Source organism: Cottoperca gobio, chromosome 1 (assembly GCF_900634415.1).
Source record: "Cottoperca gobio chromosome 1, fCotGob3.1, whole genome shotgun sequence".
In the NCBI taxonomy this organism is placed as follows: domain Eukaryota; kingdom Metazoa; phylum Chordata; class Actinopteri; order Perciformes; family Bovichtidae; genus Cottoperca; species Cottoperca gobio.
In genome coordinates, this window is record NC_041355.1 from 14,291,523 (window position 1) to 14,311,766 (window position 20,244).

The window sequence follows — 20,244 nt, forward strand, 5'->3', positions numbered from 1 at the left end:
GAAGGTGTAATGATTGAGGTTAAGATGGCTACTAAGGGCAAGATATGACTATCTGCAGTGTTAAAGATTCAGTAGCATAATAAGAATCAATTCAATCAGGTTAAATTGCAAAACAAAACAGAACGTCACTGCTCTCAAATGCTTAGGGAGAATTTTGAAAACACTTTTGTAAGATGTTAAACTGTAAATTGATAAACTGCTTCTTGATTTGATTAAATTAAAACGTGAGATTACCAGGCAGTGCAGTTTCTTTTTCTGAATGCAAAAGGAGTCGTCAAAAACAAACTGCTCCCTCACAACAACTCACAGCTGTTGAAAGAAACGCAGCAGCTTTTAATTTGCGCTCCGTATTTCACACAATCTACACCAAAAAACAAACAAAAACAAATGAATTAAAAATAAATGACAAGGGGAAGACTCTGTAGCAGCTGTTCAAACAAACATTGATTAGGGAAGAATGTGGAGAGCTGTGAGAGAAGAGGAAGACTGCAGGCTGGTCGAAGACACACGTATCAGACTCTGAGCGAGGCTGTCGGTACGTCGCAGTGACAATAATAGTCTATCAGAGTCCTGCACACACAGTTACACATGTTCACACAAACACACTCTCCAACGTGTCTCTCATTCCACTGCGAAACCACACGTCTCCTCGATCGCAGTCAGCAGCTTGTCGTAGAGTTTGTCGTAGCTCTCGTAGGGCGGAATGTCAATCCGGTTGAAGCTGAAGAGAAGAAAAAGAGAATAAGTTTGAATGAATGAATGAAGCTGTAAGAGGCATCATTTTAGTGTGTGTGTGTCTGCAGGTGCGTGTGACACACACCAGGTATGGGCTTTGGGCAGATTGTTGGCGTTAGCATCGATCTGATGAATGGTGAAGAGTCTGGGTCCTGCAGCACCTGCATTCAAAACACAAACAGGATCCATCAGGTGCAGTTCAGCATCAAATTACTCACCAACATCTCAGCTAATGAAGTCCTGACAACTTTTTAATCCAGCCAGCCTCTGTTCCATGAAACACACACACACACACACACACACACACACACACACACACACACACACCTCTATTTTATTATTGTGTACTCGCCACTTTACTTTCTTGTTCTTTTGCTGTAACAACATAAACGATTTCTGATTCACACACACAAGTACCTTGTAAAGCCTTGAAGCCTTGCAGTGGGACTCTGGATGAGCCAGTAACAAACTGTAGCAGCCGGGCCCTCCTCTCCTCATCAAACGTCTCCACTGCTTTCCAAAACCACTTGACGATGTTGCTGTCGAGGGTGCAGTGCTTGAGACGGGTGTTGGACTTCCAGTCGGCGATGTCGATCTTTCCCAGGCCACACACTATCAGCTGAAGGTAGATAGAAACATACATATTAACTTGAATTAATACTATACCAGAAATGTCTACCTGAAGTCCTTATTGTATTTTGGAAGATGTAATGGAAGATATTTGTTAAGTCATACCTCCAATTCTTTCTCATCAAAGGATTTGAGCAGGTGTTGAGGAATAACCTCATTGAAGCCTTTCTGCAGAGCCAGAAATTGAGCCTCGATGCCATGCAGGAAACGCCAGTTCACATACAACCTGCAGAGAACACGAGAGGAGGGAGTCTTTCAGTTTAGAGGGAGTTTATTCAACACTTGTGGGACTGTCGACACAGATTCATCACCAAGACACTGAATTAATGACCGTCTGGACTGTCACAGGAAAGTGGTATGAAAACAGTGAATATATTGTACTTGTGTGGGCTGAAACTGAACTCAGTTGCTAACTGATTGTTGTTGTCACATCTTTGTTTTTTTTGCATCCCTCTCCTCACCTGACATACTCCTTCTTGGTGTCCTCGGAGACTGGGACACTCTTGCCGTTGGGTTTGAGCTCATGTTGGATGATTTCCCCATAGGCATTGTGCTCGACACAGAAAGTGTGGTCCAGGACGCCAGTGATGTCATTATCCCTGGAGAGGAGGGAGTGCAGGTAAGAGAGAGAGAAGGTATTCAACAAGAGGACTCAGCTCTCAGCTTCTGCAGAACTCATTTCTCTTTACTCTATTTTTAAGGATCTGGTCCATCAAAGCTAAGACACACAGCAGTCATCTGTACTCAACATCCTGCCATTGTGTTTTATTGTAATTATTTTTGCCAACTGGTCCATTGAGTTTATTAGCTTCTTTAATTAACAGACAGACAATAGTGGATGAAATTATAACATTAAGTAAGAATTTCTATCAAAGGAAGATCGTTGCAGCATCCTCAAACACTGTGCATCAAAACATGCAGGAGAACTCCTAATACAGCAAGGAAGTACATTTTTTAGATCAGATGCCATTAGCTTTAGTGGCAGCAGGGGGCGCCACAGTTGTTCGAAATCTGGGGACACTATAGTGAAGTTCATGTGTGCATATTAAATATATGTCCCTATACATCCTATTTATACATGTATGATTTTCTTTGGTGTTCCCCTTACACACACACACACACACACACACACACACACACACACACACACACACACACACACACACACACACACACACACACACACACACACACACACACACACACACACACACACACACACACACAATAATTTCGGCTGTGAAAGCATCTGTAAAGGTTGTTTTACAATAGGAAAACCCGTATTGAGTTACAGGTAAGTTATAAAAGAGAACCTTAAAAGGAAGTTCTGTGTAACCGGCGTTTCTACTTGTTTTGACAAGAAAATCTCATTTGTAATTAATATCAGTTCTGTAATATACGTTTCCTCTAACTTTGGCTTGCCAATGAGAGAATCGAGAAAATAATGGGTTGCCTGGGACCAAAGAAAAAGTCTTACAGGATCCAGACAAGGCTATTGTGGAGGTCAGGGTCCACAGACTCCATATCGTCCAGCGTGATCGGTTTTCCCAGCAGCTGTTTGTAGAAGGGCAGAGTGAAGCCTCCGTCGATGTAGTGGCCGTGGAACACCGCCATGCCCATGATACGACCCACAAAGTGGAAGTACGACAGGTGCTCCTGCACATTAAACAGAGATATAAATATAATGAATAGAAATGTTATATATATGTATATTCAGATTATACAGCTTCAGTTTTTAACCACAAGAGTTATCACCAAGGAGAGGAGATTCATTGCTCTCGAAAACATTTGTATAATTTAGAATCATTTGTATGATCAGATTTGTTCACATACTGAGCAGAATTCAGTCACCTAAATAAAAAGTTTTATCATTGAGAAATTGGAATTATAAGAATTTCACACATTTAAATGGCGTCACATGGCACATAACTTTAGTCTATACTTACTGTCAGCATATGACGAGAATACATAAATTATTATTCCACGTCTATGACAAACACGATATAATTCCTACCGGGTTGACAGCCGAGTCGGGGTTAATCTGAAGAGTGTAGATGTCATCTCTGGAGTACTGGAACAGGCCATAGTAGGGGTTCAGCATCTCGTGGGACAGCAGGTATAACCACTCCCTACGACACAAACACAAACACAGATTCACTGTGAAAAATGTACTTCAAACTAGCATAAGCCACAGAAAAAATAAAAGATGTTACTAAATACCTTGCTACCCCGCCATAGTCCAGTCCCTCTTCTCCTCTGAATTTGATCATGAGTCTTTTCCAGAGATCTTTTGGACGCATCTTCATCACCTGCCGGTACGACTCCTATAATTTAACACATATAGAACATTTTATACATCGCAGTACACAAAACAAGATACAAATACAATAATACTACAAAATAATTTGAGGGACATCACTACTACCTTAACTGACTGGAAAAATTGTTATTAATAACTTTGGGTGTGCGAAACTGTTGGGGAGTAACTGGTTAGATTTAACGGATTTATGTAATTTATGTGTAAATAAAATAAAAAAGTAACCTTCCTAACACGGAATACAATACATATTACTAACTCCAGTGCATCCTGGTAATTCTGTCCTTGCATCTCTTCACCGTTACCCTCACCCAGTTACAGCTAAACAAATAGTCAGTGTGTTTGGTTTTTACATTACATAAGAGTGATCTCTCTGTCTGTCCTCTCAGGAGACCACAGACTCAGACGCCATGTCACAGTAAACAATATCCTGCAACAGAACTTCTGCACTGAGTCGGCTGTAAGATGCTATCAAAACACACAATGTTTTAGATACTCTTAACTCATGTGATCCAACATGTTGGCGAGCAAAGTGCACAAAACATCCATTGAATTGGTGATGGAATGTACACCGAGTGAAAGATTTCATGTGTTTGAATCATTTGTCAACTTGTGGCGCAGAACATGTGTAGATAGAACTCAGACTAGAACCGTTGTAAGTACATGCACACACTGCCAGCGGTTAACTGTAGCACTGGTTCCTGCACGAAAACCTCAAGTGTATCTGCAGGGCTGCTTTTCACACTTAACTTTCCCCTTCCACAGCTGTCACGTCGAAGGAGGATGAAGTCATATTTTTAATCGCTCAACTTAGTTATGAAGTTATGTCTGGCCACGAATACTTGCCACTTCTGCCCTTAGCTCCTTCCCACCCTCACCTCTCCTCCCTTGCCCATTTCTTTAGCTGCTGAAATCATCCAGAAAGAATGCCTTGCCTTGGTAGAACAAATGATTGGGAGAGCAAGAAAAAGAGAGACAGAGGAGGAGAAAAGTAACAACAAGAAATGGGGTTTTGTGGTGTTGTGAAGGCCTTTCCATCTTGCTTTTACTTGCAAATCATAAAGCGGTTCTGAGCAGTGGTTATGCGCTGCCCTGGGCCATTTTCTGGTGCACATCGTAAATGGGGTGAAAAAATGCTAGTAAAATGCAAAGATCTGAGTTTGTGAGCATTCTGCTATTGTTTTCAGGGACTTTTTGGGTTTGCATGTCAGCATGTGATGCTTTTGTGAACCAGATGGTACATTTTATGAACACAATGCACATTATACAAATTTAAGGAAAATTCTGTGCTTGCCTTAATGTTGCAATGATTAGGCTATTAACTTTTTATATTAACTTTTTTCAGCCTCTGAAATATGGAGATGTTCTGCTATTCTCCATTCTATATCACATTAAACTGTCTATCACTTGGTTTTGGACTAACAAAATACATTAGATTGAAAGAAATTGGGATGAACATTTTTGTTCGTAGGTTTATAAATTATTTTTTTACCTCAAATATCTCCTCACGACAGACCTCGATTCGGCAGTGGCCTGCTTGGGGTTGTTGATTGGAAAGTTCCTGCCGCAGGATCTTCAGCTTCTGCACCAGGTCTCGCTTGTATTTGGGCACCGTCAGGCACTCTGCCTCTTCAGGCAGCTGGGCTGGGGACAGAGCTTGCTGAGGGACCCCAGGACCACCCTGGTCCTTCAACTGAGGCGGATGACTGGAGGGATGATGTGGTTGAAGGACAGGCGTAGGAGGAACAGTCAAGTAGGGATGGAGGAGAAGAACAGTGGAATAGATGCAGACAGATCACCGAGGTAAGAAAGGGCAGACGAGTGAGAAGAAGGGCAGAAGGGAAAGACAGAAGAGTCACATGTTAGTATGATTCACCATTCACTGAAACAGCCGTATTAAACAGTTGAGCTGCTCTTTTCTTATTTCTATATGGTGTATTACTGCCATTTACTGTCACATGGTCTGGTAAGTGTATATTATACTTGTTATTGTGTACTGCTTTGAGGCAACAGAAGTATAGAAGAGGAAAGAGGGATATGTCCTGCAGGGAATTCCCCAACCCGGTCACCTCAAATATTCTCCAGCGACTGAACTAGGGAGTTGTTAGAAATTCCCTCTTCAGCCCTCACCCTCCTCACTCCTTTCAAAGCAAAGGGCCTCAAACACAGCCCTAAGCCCCAAGTAAATCTGAACCAGACCTGTGGACATGCTGGGCATTTGACCAGACGTTTGGTAAATATCACGAGCAGGCAAGACGGAGATAAACCCTGTGTAAGCAAAGAGAAGGAGATACACACGGAGGTAAAGAAAAGAAAGAGGGAAATAAATATACAAAGGAGAGTGGTGTAAGAATAGTTGGCGCCTCTGGCTAGATAATGTTCTCTTTGCCCTCCTCCATCACACATTTCTCTTCAAGTCTAACTCTCTTCCATCCCAAGACATCTGAACTTCCTGTCAAGGTTGATTAGTATCCCTGCCCACCACAAACCACAACTGGAACTTCCATCATCCAAACAGTGCAGCTGCCACCCTTCCTCATACTTTGAGGTGAATTTCTTTTACAATTTTGTAAACTGCCAATCTTGTTTCTGTTGACCAGCACAAGTACTGAAGATGCCTTTCTCTTATAGCAGTGGCTGGAATTAACATTTATCAGAACATTATTTTGCCACTGAGTTCATGTTTGCCTGGCCAATGTGCAGCCTTGCTTTGTAATTTTGCCATTTTCAGGATAAGAGGGGGGAAGGTGTGAGAAGGGAAGCATGCCTGTAACTAAACTTAAGGCACTTAACTGCCTTTATCTCCTTTCTCCATCTTGCCCCTTCAGGGCCTGTATATTCTAAAAACGATGGGACAACTATAAAATACAATCTTAGCAAAGGTGAACCATAGCCAGTGTTTTAGTTCTGGTCTCCTCCAGCCCTTCATTGTGGTGTTGGTGGTGGGATGCCTGGGTGGGCCTCATAAAAACATAATCAGTCTCAACGTCTTCAACAGGACAGCAGCCCTCATTTTCCTGTTAGGAGACGCTGAGCCAGCAGAGGACTTCTCTAAAAGAAGCTACTGGGAGCGGAGTGTCGAGGCTGCTGTTGGCCAAACACAAAACTGAATTGGTATATAAAAAGGAAGGAGAGACCTTCTGAGGTAGCAGCACATAGCCACCCACTTATTCCGACACTTGTACATTTGGTTTCTCTGGTTCAGTGGGTTGAAAAAGGCCTCATCTATTTGGGCTTTCCAAACTAAACGGGTGCAGTGTTTCACCAGTCTATCCCTGTATAATCAAGTCCGCTGCTATTTATTTTATTGGCAGGCGCTGGGGCTCCTAGAATGTCAAAGAAAGGGTAAGACTGCGGAGCAGTCCTGAAAACCACTTTAAAACAAAATGGAATGAGTTGCTTTTGGCTTGGAGGTTGAAGAACCGTATAATAAAGCATAATTTCAGCGCACTGTTTTTTCTTCTTCTGAGGGCACAGTGTAATTAAAAATACGTTTTGACATAGTTCATAGTCTCTGGTTTGCAAATGGGGACGAGCTCTGCATATTTGATGGTAAATATAGAAAGTACAAGCAAAGCTGAAAATCTGCCTGAGCCAAAAGCGAGAAATGGCTGCTATTACTATGACAACTGGGGTAAAATACTACTCGAGGAGAAACATAACTTTCAAATTCAATACAGGAGCCAGAGGATTTTATTATTGTTATTCCAAGGTAGAATGAGAAGGAGGAACATAAGCTGGAGAAATAAAGAAATGAAGGAGTGAACATTTGCCAGAACTGAGTCGCCGGCACCTGAACCTGCAGAGTCATGATAGTCCTCCGTCCTCAGACTGGGTGTGTGTGAGGTGCGAGAGTGCGTTCACAAGAACGCAAGGCTGCGTGCTTGTGTGTGTAAAGTGCACTTCTTATTCATGGCAGCCAGCACAGGTGGGCTGTAATGAGTGTTGAGTAGGTGTAGTGGTGTTAAAGCCACACCAACTCACCCACTCGGCTCCCCACCCAACCTCGAGAATCAAAGGGCCCTTTATGAGTCTCAGCTGGTGCTGCAGAACGGGGAGTCAAAGTGTGTGCACAGAATTATTTACTTGGATAATATGTGTGCGTTTTGCCAGTAATTGTGTGATCTTTAACATTCTTCCCACCTAGAAAAATACCACATCTTTACACTTCTATTGGTTTAATCATACAGGAAGTCCAGGAAACCAGCAGCAGACAGACTGCAGTGATGAGACGAAAATATGTTGCATTTTTACGACACTCACCGAGAATAACGAATGAAAGCTTTGCAAAAATGTTGACATTAAAGAAAACAATCTGTCATTTCTGATTTGACTTATAATTCATACAGTGTACAGTATGTGAGAGCAAAAAAGCAGTTCACACCTACAGAGTGTAGTACATTGTGCGTGCCAATAAATACCTATCTATCGATATCTATCTATCTATCGATATCTATCTATCTATCGATATCTATCGATATCTCTCTCTCTCATATATATATATATATATATATATATATATATATATATATATATATATATATATATATATATATATATATATATATATATATATATATATATATATATATATATATATATATATATATATATATATATATATATATATATATATATATATATCTATATATATCTATATATCTCTATATATCTATCTATATCTATATCTATATCTATATATATATATATATATATATCTATATATCTATATATATATATATATATATAATATATTTTATAGGTTAAATACACAACACACCCATAATGTACCAAATATAATATATAATCATCATTTCTTAAAACATCAATGCAAATGTTGATATAAATGTCATGAAAATTCATAACCTGGTTGGGAAAATACCTGCTGATGCCCACTAAACCTAAACCAGCGGCAACTAAAAATACCTTCAGCAAACTGAAGTAATCTTTCAGACATACTATGTGCTGGTGCAAGGGAGGAAGCCAAGTATGAGAGACAGTGTGGCAGACCACAGTAATGTAGCAGTGGCTGACCGTCTGTCAATTCTAGGCCTTCATTAGCCTGAGGTCGACGGCAAAAGGGCCGTCTGAGTCATATTTAAACCAAGATGCATCCTGGACGATCAGTAGACAGGTGCAAACTGCAGACTCACAATGTTGTAGTGTCAAGTTTGTTCCACGCCATCTGATCCTACAGACAAAACACACTTTCTACAGACACTGGATTCAGCTGGCCCCGACATGCAACCCCACTACAACCACCACCTTCAATCTCCCTATATTGAAACAGGACAATGCAGTGCTGCATTATATATATGTGTGTTTGTGTGTGTGCGTGCGTGATATATTCTAAAAACCTGGTGTTGATAAGAGACAGATGTCTGAGCAGAGAAACCGAGCCAGTTAAATTGAAGAAATTGTTTTCAGACAACTGCACAACACTAATCTATTCTAGGGGTTTTACAGAATAGTTTACTATCAAATGCTGCCTGTGTGGACACCACACGCGGATTTTTAACATGTTGCACAACCCGCGGTTAATCGACCAGTCTGAAATACTGATAGGCATTTCAACTGAAGTTATTTTTCTAAACACTGATACGGATCTCCAGTGGTAAACTGATGTCATATCAAAAGACGTATTTAGGCAAAAGCAATGTTGCCAACTTTTGCGGTTATGGGTGTTAAGAACAAATCAATCATACCAACAAGATCCAAATTTGGATGGTTCTGCTGTGATCATATTTATTGAGAAAAAAGCCAAATAAAGTGCAATTGCTTACCTACGAACAACATTTAATGCTTTGACACGGACTGTGTCCTAGAGCGCGTTTTGATTTTGTTTTCATTCAGTGTGTATCATGGAAAACTGCATTAGAAATTAGAGCTCGTTAATTTTGACCTTTTCGAAGTTAATTCTTTGTCTGGACTCCCTCAAATCTCTCCTAATAAGGAGTCAGCAGTTAATGATGTTGACTGGATAACATAGCTGAGCTTCAACTCACAACCAGAGGCTGTTCTGACACATATGGATACTATTTGACCAAATGACCAGATGTTGATTTCCCAAACATGTCTATCGTGCCAGCCGCTGTTATTGAAAGAGGTTTTGTCTAAGAATTTGCACTAAAAAAGCAAATGGGAAAATCTCCACATCTCTCTATGTTCCTCTTGTTCTAATGACTCCTGCCTCACACACTGGCAGGCAGAAAGTACAGGGAGCTCCCTGACAGCCAAAATACACAAAGGACAATCCTCAAATTCAGTTTATCATATCAGGGATTCAAACAACTCACAGGTTCCTTACACATGAATATCACAACTTTGCTAGTTGTCATTTTCTCATTTACTCAGTTCACATTCTGTTAAAGTATCTAGCCCAAGTGTGTTCTACGAGGATATGAGAACTGGTGCTAAGCTAGTAGCTGCTGTGCTAACACGTTATTAGTACTATTTTCCCGAGTGGGGTAGGCTTCACCAGGCCTGTCTGCTGGCTTTGCTGCCTACGAGCTAATCTTCAGTGGAGGCAGACTGCTGACAGACAGCACAAACACACTTAAAAATGGACTGACAGTCCCCGACACGGACAGCCAGCCAACCAGTGTGTGTGTGTGTTGGACTTGAATGACATCCACATGAAAACGAGGAAGGTTATGCATGTGTATAAAAAACCCTTTGGACATTCCCCTGTGGAAAAGTATCAGTGTCAGCATTTTCTCTTATGACAGTAAAAGTGTGTGTGTGTGTGTGTGTGTGTGTGTGTGTGTGTGTATAAAGCTTTGAGTGCTGAAATTGCTTTATACAGACAAATGGGTCGAGTGTATGAAAACCTTGGTCAACTTGTGTGCCGATTACATTGTTCACAACCATGTATGTCATTGACCACGTGTAAGTGCATGTATGCATAGTTTACTGTCTGAATGAGAGTGTATGTGAACACATGTATCTCTTCCCAAATGCCTGTCTCTCTGTGTGTGTGTGTGTGTGTGTGTGTGTGTGTGTGTGTGTGTGTGTGTGTGTGTGTGTGTGTGTTACCTGAGGTTAGTGTTTTGGCTGTCCATGGCCACACGGGAACCATTTGGACTTGGGCTGTACGAGAAAAAAAGGAGGAGCGAGGGGAGTAAAAGGCAGAGAAGGATAAAGAAGGAGAAAAGGGCATAAAAACAATGAATGATGGATGAGGATTGGAACATTGAAAACACCATGAGACAAGTTTAATAAGGAATAGTGGGACAGGACAAGGAGAAAAAGCAATACAGATGAGACGACAAGAAAATGAGAAGAAAGGCAGAAGAAGGAGAAATAAAACAGTAAAAAGGAAATTGATAAAGAGAAAGCAGCGTCAGTAAAAAAAAAGACAGAAAGAGGAAAAGAGTATTGACAGAGACAAGAGACAGTTAGATGATCAAAAAGAGGAGGACAAAAATATATACGGTAAGTCGAATGAAACCAAGACAGCCATCAGTGACAATCTTACGCAGATAAATATTCATTGCTAGTCGATTCATGACTGGGGATGCTGGAAACTGATGCACACTCCAGACAGGAGTCATCATGTCCATTTTCAGGACGGATAGTGTGAAGCTACTTTTTATGTCAGCAGCGAGTAAAATATTGGACTTGTTTTAAAGTCATAACATATAAAACATGCATCACATGGGCATAATATGTAAATAAACACGGCTATGTAATCAGAGTATTTGTATGTTTATCTCCTTTCCAGTTCATTTGCCTTTATTTCCATCTTACGGTCAACTCCTCATAACAAATAAATGAAATTCTTTGCATGCTGAGTTTGTTAGAGGGTATGTGGCATTTTAAATGTCATCAAATAAGGGTTGCACCGGGATGAGAGTTTCACAGTGGGATAATGGTCTCATAATAATAATAATGAAAATAGTGTAATACAGTATATAGATTTATACACTTACTTGAGTACTAGATGCAGGTTAGCAGAAAGTCGCGGGTCTGTGAACTGTGTTGTTCGATTGTTGTGGTCGACAAAGTAGACGCGACCTGTGGCTGTGTTTCTTATCTCCCAGCCTGGTGGCAGGGGGCCCAGCTCCTCACAGTTCACATTGCTAAGGTCCCTGAACAAAGAAAATAGAAACCATTAGCAAGAAGCACACATTAAATCAAACATCTTTATAATATATATTTTTATTTTGAATGAAGAATAATTTTACAACCGTGACTAACTGTTATCCTTTCAATAACACATGTAATCATCTGTACTGGTCTAAGTGATGAAAGCTGGGCTGGCGTTAACATTTACATGAATTAGTACGCAGACTTTTCCTTTAGAGCAGGTTCACAGGACTCAATCAGTACTATTAATAGTACTAGTACTCGCTCTAATGTCTTGATTCTTCTCTTCTCTATAGAAACCTAAGCCCTGATATAGGACAACGCAACAGCCTTAGGATGACTTGTGCTTTCGTGTATGTATGCGTGTGCGAGTACTTTGTCCTTGTGGGAAGTGAGGACATATCACTCAGGGACAAAGCACATGCCTCGCTGCACTCATCACAACATACTGGGTCATTTCAGAAGGTCTGTCCAAAATGACCAAACCCAGAGGTTGCTGTTATGAGTTGGATGTTAAATGTGCTTCATCGCTGAGCAGCAACATGGCCAAAAATGTAACGCAATAGCAGAGCCTGAGGTCTCTGGTGAATTTACTGGTGGGATATTGAGAGTTACTGAAAGAGTTTGATTGAATGCAGAACCACTAGCCTTTTCAGCTCAACATCTGCACAAGAAATGTCTTCCACAAAAAGTAAAGTTTGTTCCCGTCAGTTTCCGGAATAAATGTCAGGTTTTATATTGGAATGAAAATAATGGCTGTCAGCACTGCAGTTCAGTTATCATGCGTTTAAACTGAATAATAGACTAAATCTGGACAATAAAGATAGAAAAACTGGAAAACAAAAAGAAGTTACCTGGGCACTCGAGGGTCATGCCAGGTGCTGACTCCAGTCTGTGTGTGGAGGAAGTAGACTTGGCCCTGCTGAGTTGTTCTTTGCTCTAAAACAGAGAAAGATAATCGCAATTAATGTCAAAAGGGCAAAAATGACACTTGAACAACCTTGGATCTGTTGTTCTGTAGTCTTGTCCTGGCGGGTACAAGCATGGATACTGAATTTGTGTATTTTTTTGAGAAATGGAATTCTTTTAAGAATTGATTTGACAGGCAAACTGCAGGGACAAGAGTTTCTTAAGGCGTGTGCCAACGTAATCAATGTGTTCCTCTCCAGGACTCCAGTAGGCCTATCCCATGAAGATAGGGAAACTTGAGGGAAATGTATCAAAGACTTCCATGAGTGAATTCCCGTGCACAGATGTCCTTGATGCATCCTAGTTGCCTTGTTTTCTCTTAAATGTTGGTGTGTGCTCTGAAAGTAATCCCTTCCCATTAATCTCCAAAACCTCGAAATGGAAAGGAAAACGCCGTCTCTCCATCCAAACCCACTAAAATAATATACTGTAAACAACTGGGGGAACCAGGGACAGCAAAAAGAAACCAGAATGGTTCATCATTGGGGTGTTGGATCTCTGGTTCCATCCAGCTCACGGATGAATGGAGAGTGAGTGTGTGAATGTTGGCACAAAGTGTGTGTGCTGCACAGGCGCGGTGTTCATGTGTGTGTATGCACCCGCTAATCCATCACTACCCCCAACCCCAACTTCCTACTGGCACAACTCATTTCCTACCCACCTCTCCCTCTTTTTTTCCCCTCACACACTCCCTGTCTCTCTCTTATTCTCTCTCACGCTCCCTCACCACACCCAGCCACTGGTTCAGAGGGTTCAGCTGAGGAAGAAAGCTCACTAGCTGTTGGGCATCAGTGACTCACTTTGTCCGACCTTGGCCAGTCTCGGTGGACACAGCAGGACATTTCAAAGGGGGCACAGGTCCAACAGTGCCATTTGAAATCACTGGCATACAGCACCACACTTAAAATAATAATTTACTTTACAGACTCTGTGGGTATTGTGGCGTGCACTGTGGCGGACTGAACAGTACACTTTTTCTGAAAAAAACATTCCAATGTTGGAAAATGTACTTGTGCAGCTCCTACATTACTTTCCGAAATGTGTTTGCAGTAAGGCCAGTTTAGGAATAACAGACATGGAAAAGTAGCAAATAACCTAAAGTGCCTTCTCTGAGCTAAACACCGAGCTATGAACAAGCTGCTTTCCCACTTTCTCTTCGCTGTGGGAATATCAGTCTGCAAGCCCAAACATTCCAACTCTGGGAAGTGTTTGAAAACAGGAGAGGGGGGAGGAGGAGAATACGACAGAGGAGGAGAGGAGAGGAGGAGAAGGGAGGAGAAGGGCAAAGAGGAGAGGAGGAGAATACGACAGAGGAGGAGAGGAGAAGGGCGAGGAGGAGAGGTGAGAGGAGGATGAGGAGAGAGGAAGCAGGGAGAGAGGAGAGAGGAGGAGAATACGACAGAGGAGGGGAGGAGAGGAGGAGAGGGGAGGAGAAGGGTGAGGAGGAGAGAGAGGAGAAGGGCGAGGAGAGGAAAGAGGATGAGAGGAGAGAGGAGGAGAGGAGGAGAGGAGAGAGTAATATTAACAGACAGCAAGTGTTGATTGCAGTTGTCATGATGTGGTGCTGTGGGAAGGGGGGAGAGAGGGGTTAGTAGAGAGTTAGTGTGAGTGAGCCTAAAGACAGAGCACAAAGACAGACAGAGAGAACAAGAGGATAAAAAGGGTATTTAACATTTTATTCACATCAATATATAAAAATAAATAAAATTAAAATAAAATTGAAAGTATCGCTGCCTCCAGGCTACAAACTAAATACTGCCAAAGGAGCAGCTCAGTGTCTTTGAGACCTTCTAATGTACTAATGTACTAATGTCTGGTGTTCCAGGTGTAAACTATTTCCTGACTAGACCCCTTAACAACCAGCAGAAGGAACCTTTACACTGTAGTTGTACTGAAACATCTTAGATAACATAAACATCAACACTGATAATGTACTGGCAAAAACAAATTAAAGTCCAGGCTGAGCTCTGTCAAATGTAACCCACATGTGTTGAAAACTAATGCCTTGTGCAGTAAGGTATGTAAATATATTTCCATGTGACCTTATTGATACCGAGTGGCAGAGTTTACTCAATATTCCCCAAAAATATAAGATAGGTATAATATTTTCCGGGCTTTTAATGTCTTTATGAAAGTAGAACTGAAGATAGACAGGAAAAGGAGGTGACGAGATACAGCAAGGGGTCATGCGTTGGATTTGAACTCTGCCTTCGTACATGGGGCGCCCGCTCTGCCAGGTGACCTCCATATTCAATTATGTAAAAAATATTAAAACATAGCATGCTACTATAATATCTTAGATAACTAAAGCATGTTTGTGTACATGTTAGCAGCACATATACAACTAACTACTAAATGAGAAATATCAGCTGTAAGCTTTTAAAATATACTAACATATACCGTCTCTGCGGCAGCGAAGCCCATCTGTGCCTTTAACTCGCACACATTGGTTTTTATCAATACCATAGATATAAAATGTACACGGTATGATAACAGTAAACTTAAAAACTACAGTAGATTGATATCGCAACCCTACTCTCTTCCTACTTTACCAGAATTAATTCTCAATCAGTTAGCAAAGGCAGTGAGTGTACGCGAGTGTGTCTCTCACCATAACCCTCAGGCAGATCAGGCGGTGTATGCAGGTGTGTTCGACTCATGTAGTTACGATGCCGCTGCGAGCGAACCCGTCTCTCTGGGACTCGCTGTACGCCCTGCGGGCAGCTGGCCTCAGCCCCATTAACGGGCGTCATCACTGGCGTGTTCTCGTCCACCACACAGCTCAGCGGGCGCCCTGATGGGCTGGAGTACTCCGACGCTGGCCTGGGAAAGAGTAGAGAATGTTTATGCTCATGTATATGCAGTGTACTCTTAATCTCCATTTTCAAATGATAATTTCTAAATATAGATTTATATATCATACATATAACCATTTTATAATTTATCTGGAAAAAAAAAATATGAATTTGAAAAGTATTTTGGCTAAATGATACCAACTTTCTTTCTGTGACCTGGATGAATAAATTGACATGAACATGACTTTTTCTTCATTCCTCAGAGTTACATGCATGACTTTCGATTTTGGTGAATATATGTGACAGTACATGTTTTCCTCTACTTGAAGGAACCTGGGTGTGGAGAGTGCTAAGAAGTGTGTTCCTGTGTTATACGTGTGCTATGGGTTAAGTCAAAGGTGTAGCCAGTTTATCAGTGATGTCTAGACATACACACAAGTATAGTGTAATTATTGCAAAACAGCTCGTGTCATCAGTCCTCAAGAAGAAAAATGGATTTCATGATTATGGTTGAGATTAAAGTGATTTGAAGGATTATGGGTTGCATAAACGCAAACAGAAAGTCCTCACAAGACTACAGTAGAATCGTTAGTGTGTTTGTGTGCTACTTAACAGAAAGACTTAGGAACACGTATCTGATAAGCAGACATAAACAGAGACAGGCCGACTTACTGACAAAAACTGTGTGTGTGTGTGTATGCGTGCGTGTTCTGACTACCGTCTGGCTGTCCAGAGTTACTGACGCCTTGGTTATCTAAAACCTTGGACCCTCGTCTGTCAACCAACAACCCACCTCCTCCCCCTTCCACACACTCTTCCTCCCTCCCATTTCCTCTTTCTCTACCACTCTTCTTTCCATTCCCCCCCCCCCATCATCTACACTTCCAGTGTGTCCTCACACGACTACCTCATGAACCAGAAGCCAGATTTAGTCACCAACTCAAAGATATTCAGTTTACCGTCATAACAGTTAAGATACCAGAAAATAATGGCATTTAAGAAACTGGAATCAAAGGATTTTGCCTTTAAAAAAAAAAGATTATAATAATAATAAAATAAATATATATATATATATATATATATATATATATATAAAAAAAATTGATTGTATATGGTGTTTATTTGCACCTGCATATTCAAGACAGAAAATGGAAATTGTTATTCTTCCTCTTCACCACTTATCCTGTAATTTCTTCCTCCTGCACAGTCCCTACCAGCTCATCTCCCTCACTATATCTGCCTCCCTCAATGTCCTAACATTTAATTTTTTCTTCATTATTTCCTGACTGTCCTACGATCTACTATGCTGCCTGGGGGCCACTAGAGATGTATAGTAAGAGTGGGTGAGGAGGTGGCTGTGGCATTATTTGTTTGCTTACTCCCTTGACGGCTCCACTGATATGGGCCAAGTAGGAAGGGCGACAGTTGTTCCTGCAGGAACAGGGCCAAGGAAAACCTGGCTGCCCGACTGGCTGGCTGGTATGTGTGTGTGTGTGTTGCTGTGGGGTGGGGGGCTAAGGAAATTGACAGCAATTCACTCATTACCGACGGATTGTTATTGTTGTGTTGTGAGTTGGGCTTAGTGGAAGTTATTTGGAAAGGGAAGGGGAGACAAAGTACAACCACTTACAGACCCTCGATGCTTTGTTGTATAAGGTCAAGTTTGTTGTATTTGAAGAGCTAGTTGAAGACCTAGTTGAAGACGTGTGAAGTATGTGTGTAGTTGTACCTGGTAGGTCTCTCCCACTGCGTGGTACGTGTGATGTGGTTCAGGTACTGTATCCTTCCAGAGGCCGTCCTCCTCTCTTCCCAGCTGTTTCATGACAGATTAAAACAAACGGGTGAGAAAAAAGCTGCATCAAAAATGTAAAACCCACCATGTGCACCTTTAACACCACTAAGAACATGCTCATCTACTAACAGCAGTTATACAATACTGCACTCGTTTCATAGGTAGCACAAAAAAAGCGAATCACAAATGTGCACACAGCTGAATCTTCCAATTGTATATTTTTCTCAAGCGCATCCATGATTGCACAGGGGGGAAAAATATAGTGGATAGTAATGTAACTACCGTTTACAAACACACGTTAAACATACCTCAATCTTTAAATATACACAAAATCCCAGAAAACTAGCCCCCTGCCCCAACACACAGCTCTAAACTATAGATTACGTCACTGATATAATTTGTCTGACTGTGATAATACTGACCCATCGGGTAAGTCATTGTCGAATAAGCGACTGCAGTCCACCACCGGCCCTCCTGTCCCGATGCGATCTCTTGACTGAAGACTTACTACACAGTTAAAGACAAGGAAGACTGTAGATCAATGGCATTGTCCAATCCATACGGTGCAGCTAAAATAATGACGAATTATTCAGATCTGCTTTTAATGTAATTATTTTTATACATTTTAAATGTTGATGTCCTGTTTTATAATCCAATTATGAATCTTAATATGCATATGTAAAGCGTCTTTCAGTACCTTTAAAAGCGCTTGATAAATAAAATGTATTATTAATATTTGGTATATTCATCATTTTTTATTGACATCTTAAACTCCTCGTCCAACATTTCTGTCTTTGAGGCTGCAACAGGCTCAGTTTTAAAGCTAGTGCCAAAGTGTTTTTAATATCAAATTCATCAAATTTAGTATTTCAATTCATATAATATTTTTCTTATTAGGCTGCTATATTATGTTATTATAAAAACTCTAATTCTCTGAGATTGAAGTTACATAATAAAATTTCAAAATAATAAATATTATATGAGTAAACAAATGTTTTGTTGTTTTTACCTTCAATTGCCCTGATACACCATGTACCCAGGGAGCAAACAAAGACATTTTATTCAGGAGTGTTAAACAAATGCAACGATAAGAAGTTTGAGATTCAAACTTTAATCAGTATCATAGACCAATCAGAAACGGGTCAGACATTCAAACTTTAACTGGTGTTAAACACAGCAGCCTCAGAAATGTGAAACAATTTGCACTCTTAAGTGATCTAACGGAAAACGAGGACAAAGGAACAAGTCTGAGGCTTCCGCGTTTACTGCGTTGCTTTGCGCATTCACATTCACTCCGTTTCATGAACACCTCCAGTCAGACACAGAGCGGAGGAGAGGCGAGAACTACAAAGTGCAGAAAAGTCAAACATCCAACACATTAATTATAAATGGAGCGACGTCGACCTCAACGTTCAGAAACTCAGGCGACAATATCCACGTCTTTTAAACACACAGCCTGAATCAGCAGCAGTGATGCAGACGTTAGCTCTGCTGACGTTAGCTCTGCTGCTACTGCTATTAAGTGCAGCTCGTCTGCTGCTGGTCCAAATACCGACCAGAGCGTTAGTGATTTAACATTAATTCAGATTAGTTTTATTCATGGTGTATTTTTGGAATAACATTAATGCTTTCAAGCAGTGGCGGCACTTTATCGCTCAGCATAATAAAAATAAAAGTCTAAAAACACACGTTAACTTTATCCAAACGCACTCGTCCTTTCAGCTCGTCCAGTTTGGCATGTTTCCTGCTGTCACACTGGCCTTTTACTTCCACAGAGAAAGAATCGTTCGTACATTTCTCCTGGAACATTCCGCATCCACCTTTCTCTTGTTTACACTCATCATGTTGCGTTCACTGATGTCAATGACAGTTTAATATCGAAGTTTTTTGACATGACGTGACCACGTGATGACACGTTCCGCTCGTGTTGTGTTCAAGGACCCTGACCGTGGCCAGGAAAAACAGTCAATTGCCTGTTTTATTCTATATCTGACTAGATTTGGATAAACGTTTTTATAGTAGATTTTTTGTGCGTGTTTATGAAATACCTCGCAGGCACACAAACGCCCCCCTAAGACACGTGAACGCCCCCCTTTCTAAAATATTGCTTGCAGCGCCCAACGTCTTCTGAACGCCCCCTGGGGGGCGCTGCCTCCCCCGTTGAGAACCCCTGCTCTAGGTCTTGGTGTTTTCATGTGGAATTTGAGGGATCTTTGACCATTTATGTCTTTTCCGAAGTGGTAAAAAAATGGTGACCTTTTTTCACCAAATCTGTGTTACAAATGGTAGCAATCCAAAAATTGCAGCAACAACTAAGGAGACATATTTGAGCAAAGAATGGGCATCATATACCGGTACTTCGATCATAATGTTCTAAGCCCTTATACATTCTAAACTTTCCACTTTGAACAGGTGCGTTTCTTACCGACTATTTGTCCTCTCACAGTATCATTGTCGTTTGGGCCCAGCTTATTCAGGTCCAGTCTCTGATCTGCAGGGAAAAACCAAACATGACACATAACCATCGATTAAGCATCTGCCCTCATCTGCCGGATGAGTAACAGATCTATGAATTTTACAACGCTTATCAGATGCCACAAACTGCACAGTGGATTTATAATACAAAGAGAATGGTGGAAAGTGAAAAGAGTGATCATTTTTATCCTCCGTCGCCAGATGAACAGTAGATTTCCCTGTTCATGCAACACTTATATACAAGCGCACATTCCTGGTAGATTACCTATTTGATTACCCAACACAGGACATTTCCAGATAACACAGGACATATGGCCATTTTAGCCGGACAACATTGCGTTTTCTTTTGCTGGAGCCTTCTGTGTCGGAAACCTTGCGGCGTCAATACAGTACCATCGTATACCTTAATCACGGACATCATGAAACACATTACAAACAACATT

The 20,244-nt window shown here is 41.1% G+C and overlaps 1 protein-coding gene across 2 annotated transcripts in view; it reads right to left on the reverse strand.

The window, feature by feature from the left end:
• Nucleotides 1-20,244, reverse strand: part of LOC115010103 (E3 ubiquitin-protein ligase SMURF2-like) — a 49,954-nt gene that overhangs the window by 1,076 nt on the left and 28,634 nt on the right. The window contains exons 5-20 of one of the 2 annotated variants that reach the window (XM_029434518.1): nucleotides 19,752-19,817; nucleotides 17,749-17,833; nucleotides 17,264-17,347; nucleotides 15,351-15,562; nucleotides 12,625-12,709; nucleotides 11,614-11,772; nucleotides 10,718-10,771; nucleotides 5,175-5,388; nucleotides 3,586-3,689; nucleotides 3,380-3,494; nucleotides 2,843-3,021; nucleotides 1,827-1,964; nucleotides 1,471-1,591; nucleotides 1,153-1,354; nucleotides 821-896; nucleotides 1-721 (exon numbers count right to left, since the gene is read on the reverse strand). The exon at nucleotides 1-721 is cut by the window's left edge and continues 1,076 nt beyond it. In XM_029434518.1, the coding sequence (XP_029290378.1) occupies nucleotides 622-721; nucleotides 821-896; nucleotides 1,153-1,354; nucleotides 1,471-1,591; nucleotides 1,827-1,964; nucleotides 2,843-3,021; nucleotides 3,380-3,494; nucleotides 3,586-3,689; nucleotides 5,175-5,388; nucleotides 10,718-10,771; nucleotides 11,614-11,772; nucleotides 12,625-12,709; nucleotides 15,351-15,562; nucleotides 17,264-17,347; nucleotides 17,749-17,833; nucleotides 19,752-19,817 (1,994 nt within the window). In that variant the 3' untranslated portion in view covers nucleotides 1-621. Of the gene's footprint in view, nucleotides 722-820; nucleotides 1,003-1,152; nucleotides 1,355-1,470; nucleotides 1,592-1,826; nucleotides 1,965-2,842; nucleotides 3,022-3,379; nucleotides 3,495-3,585; nucleotides 3,690-5,174; nucleotides 5,389-10,717; nucleotides 10,772-11,613; nucleotides 11,773-12,624; nucleotides 12,710-15,350; nucleotides 15,563-17,263; nucleotides 17,348-17,748; nucleotides 17,834-19,751; nucleotides 19,818-20,244 lie in introns of those variants that run through there. The other variant, XM_029434526.1, reaches the window with a different exon arrangement.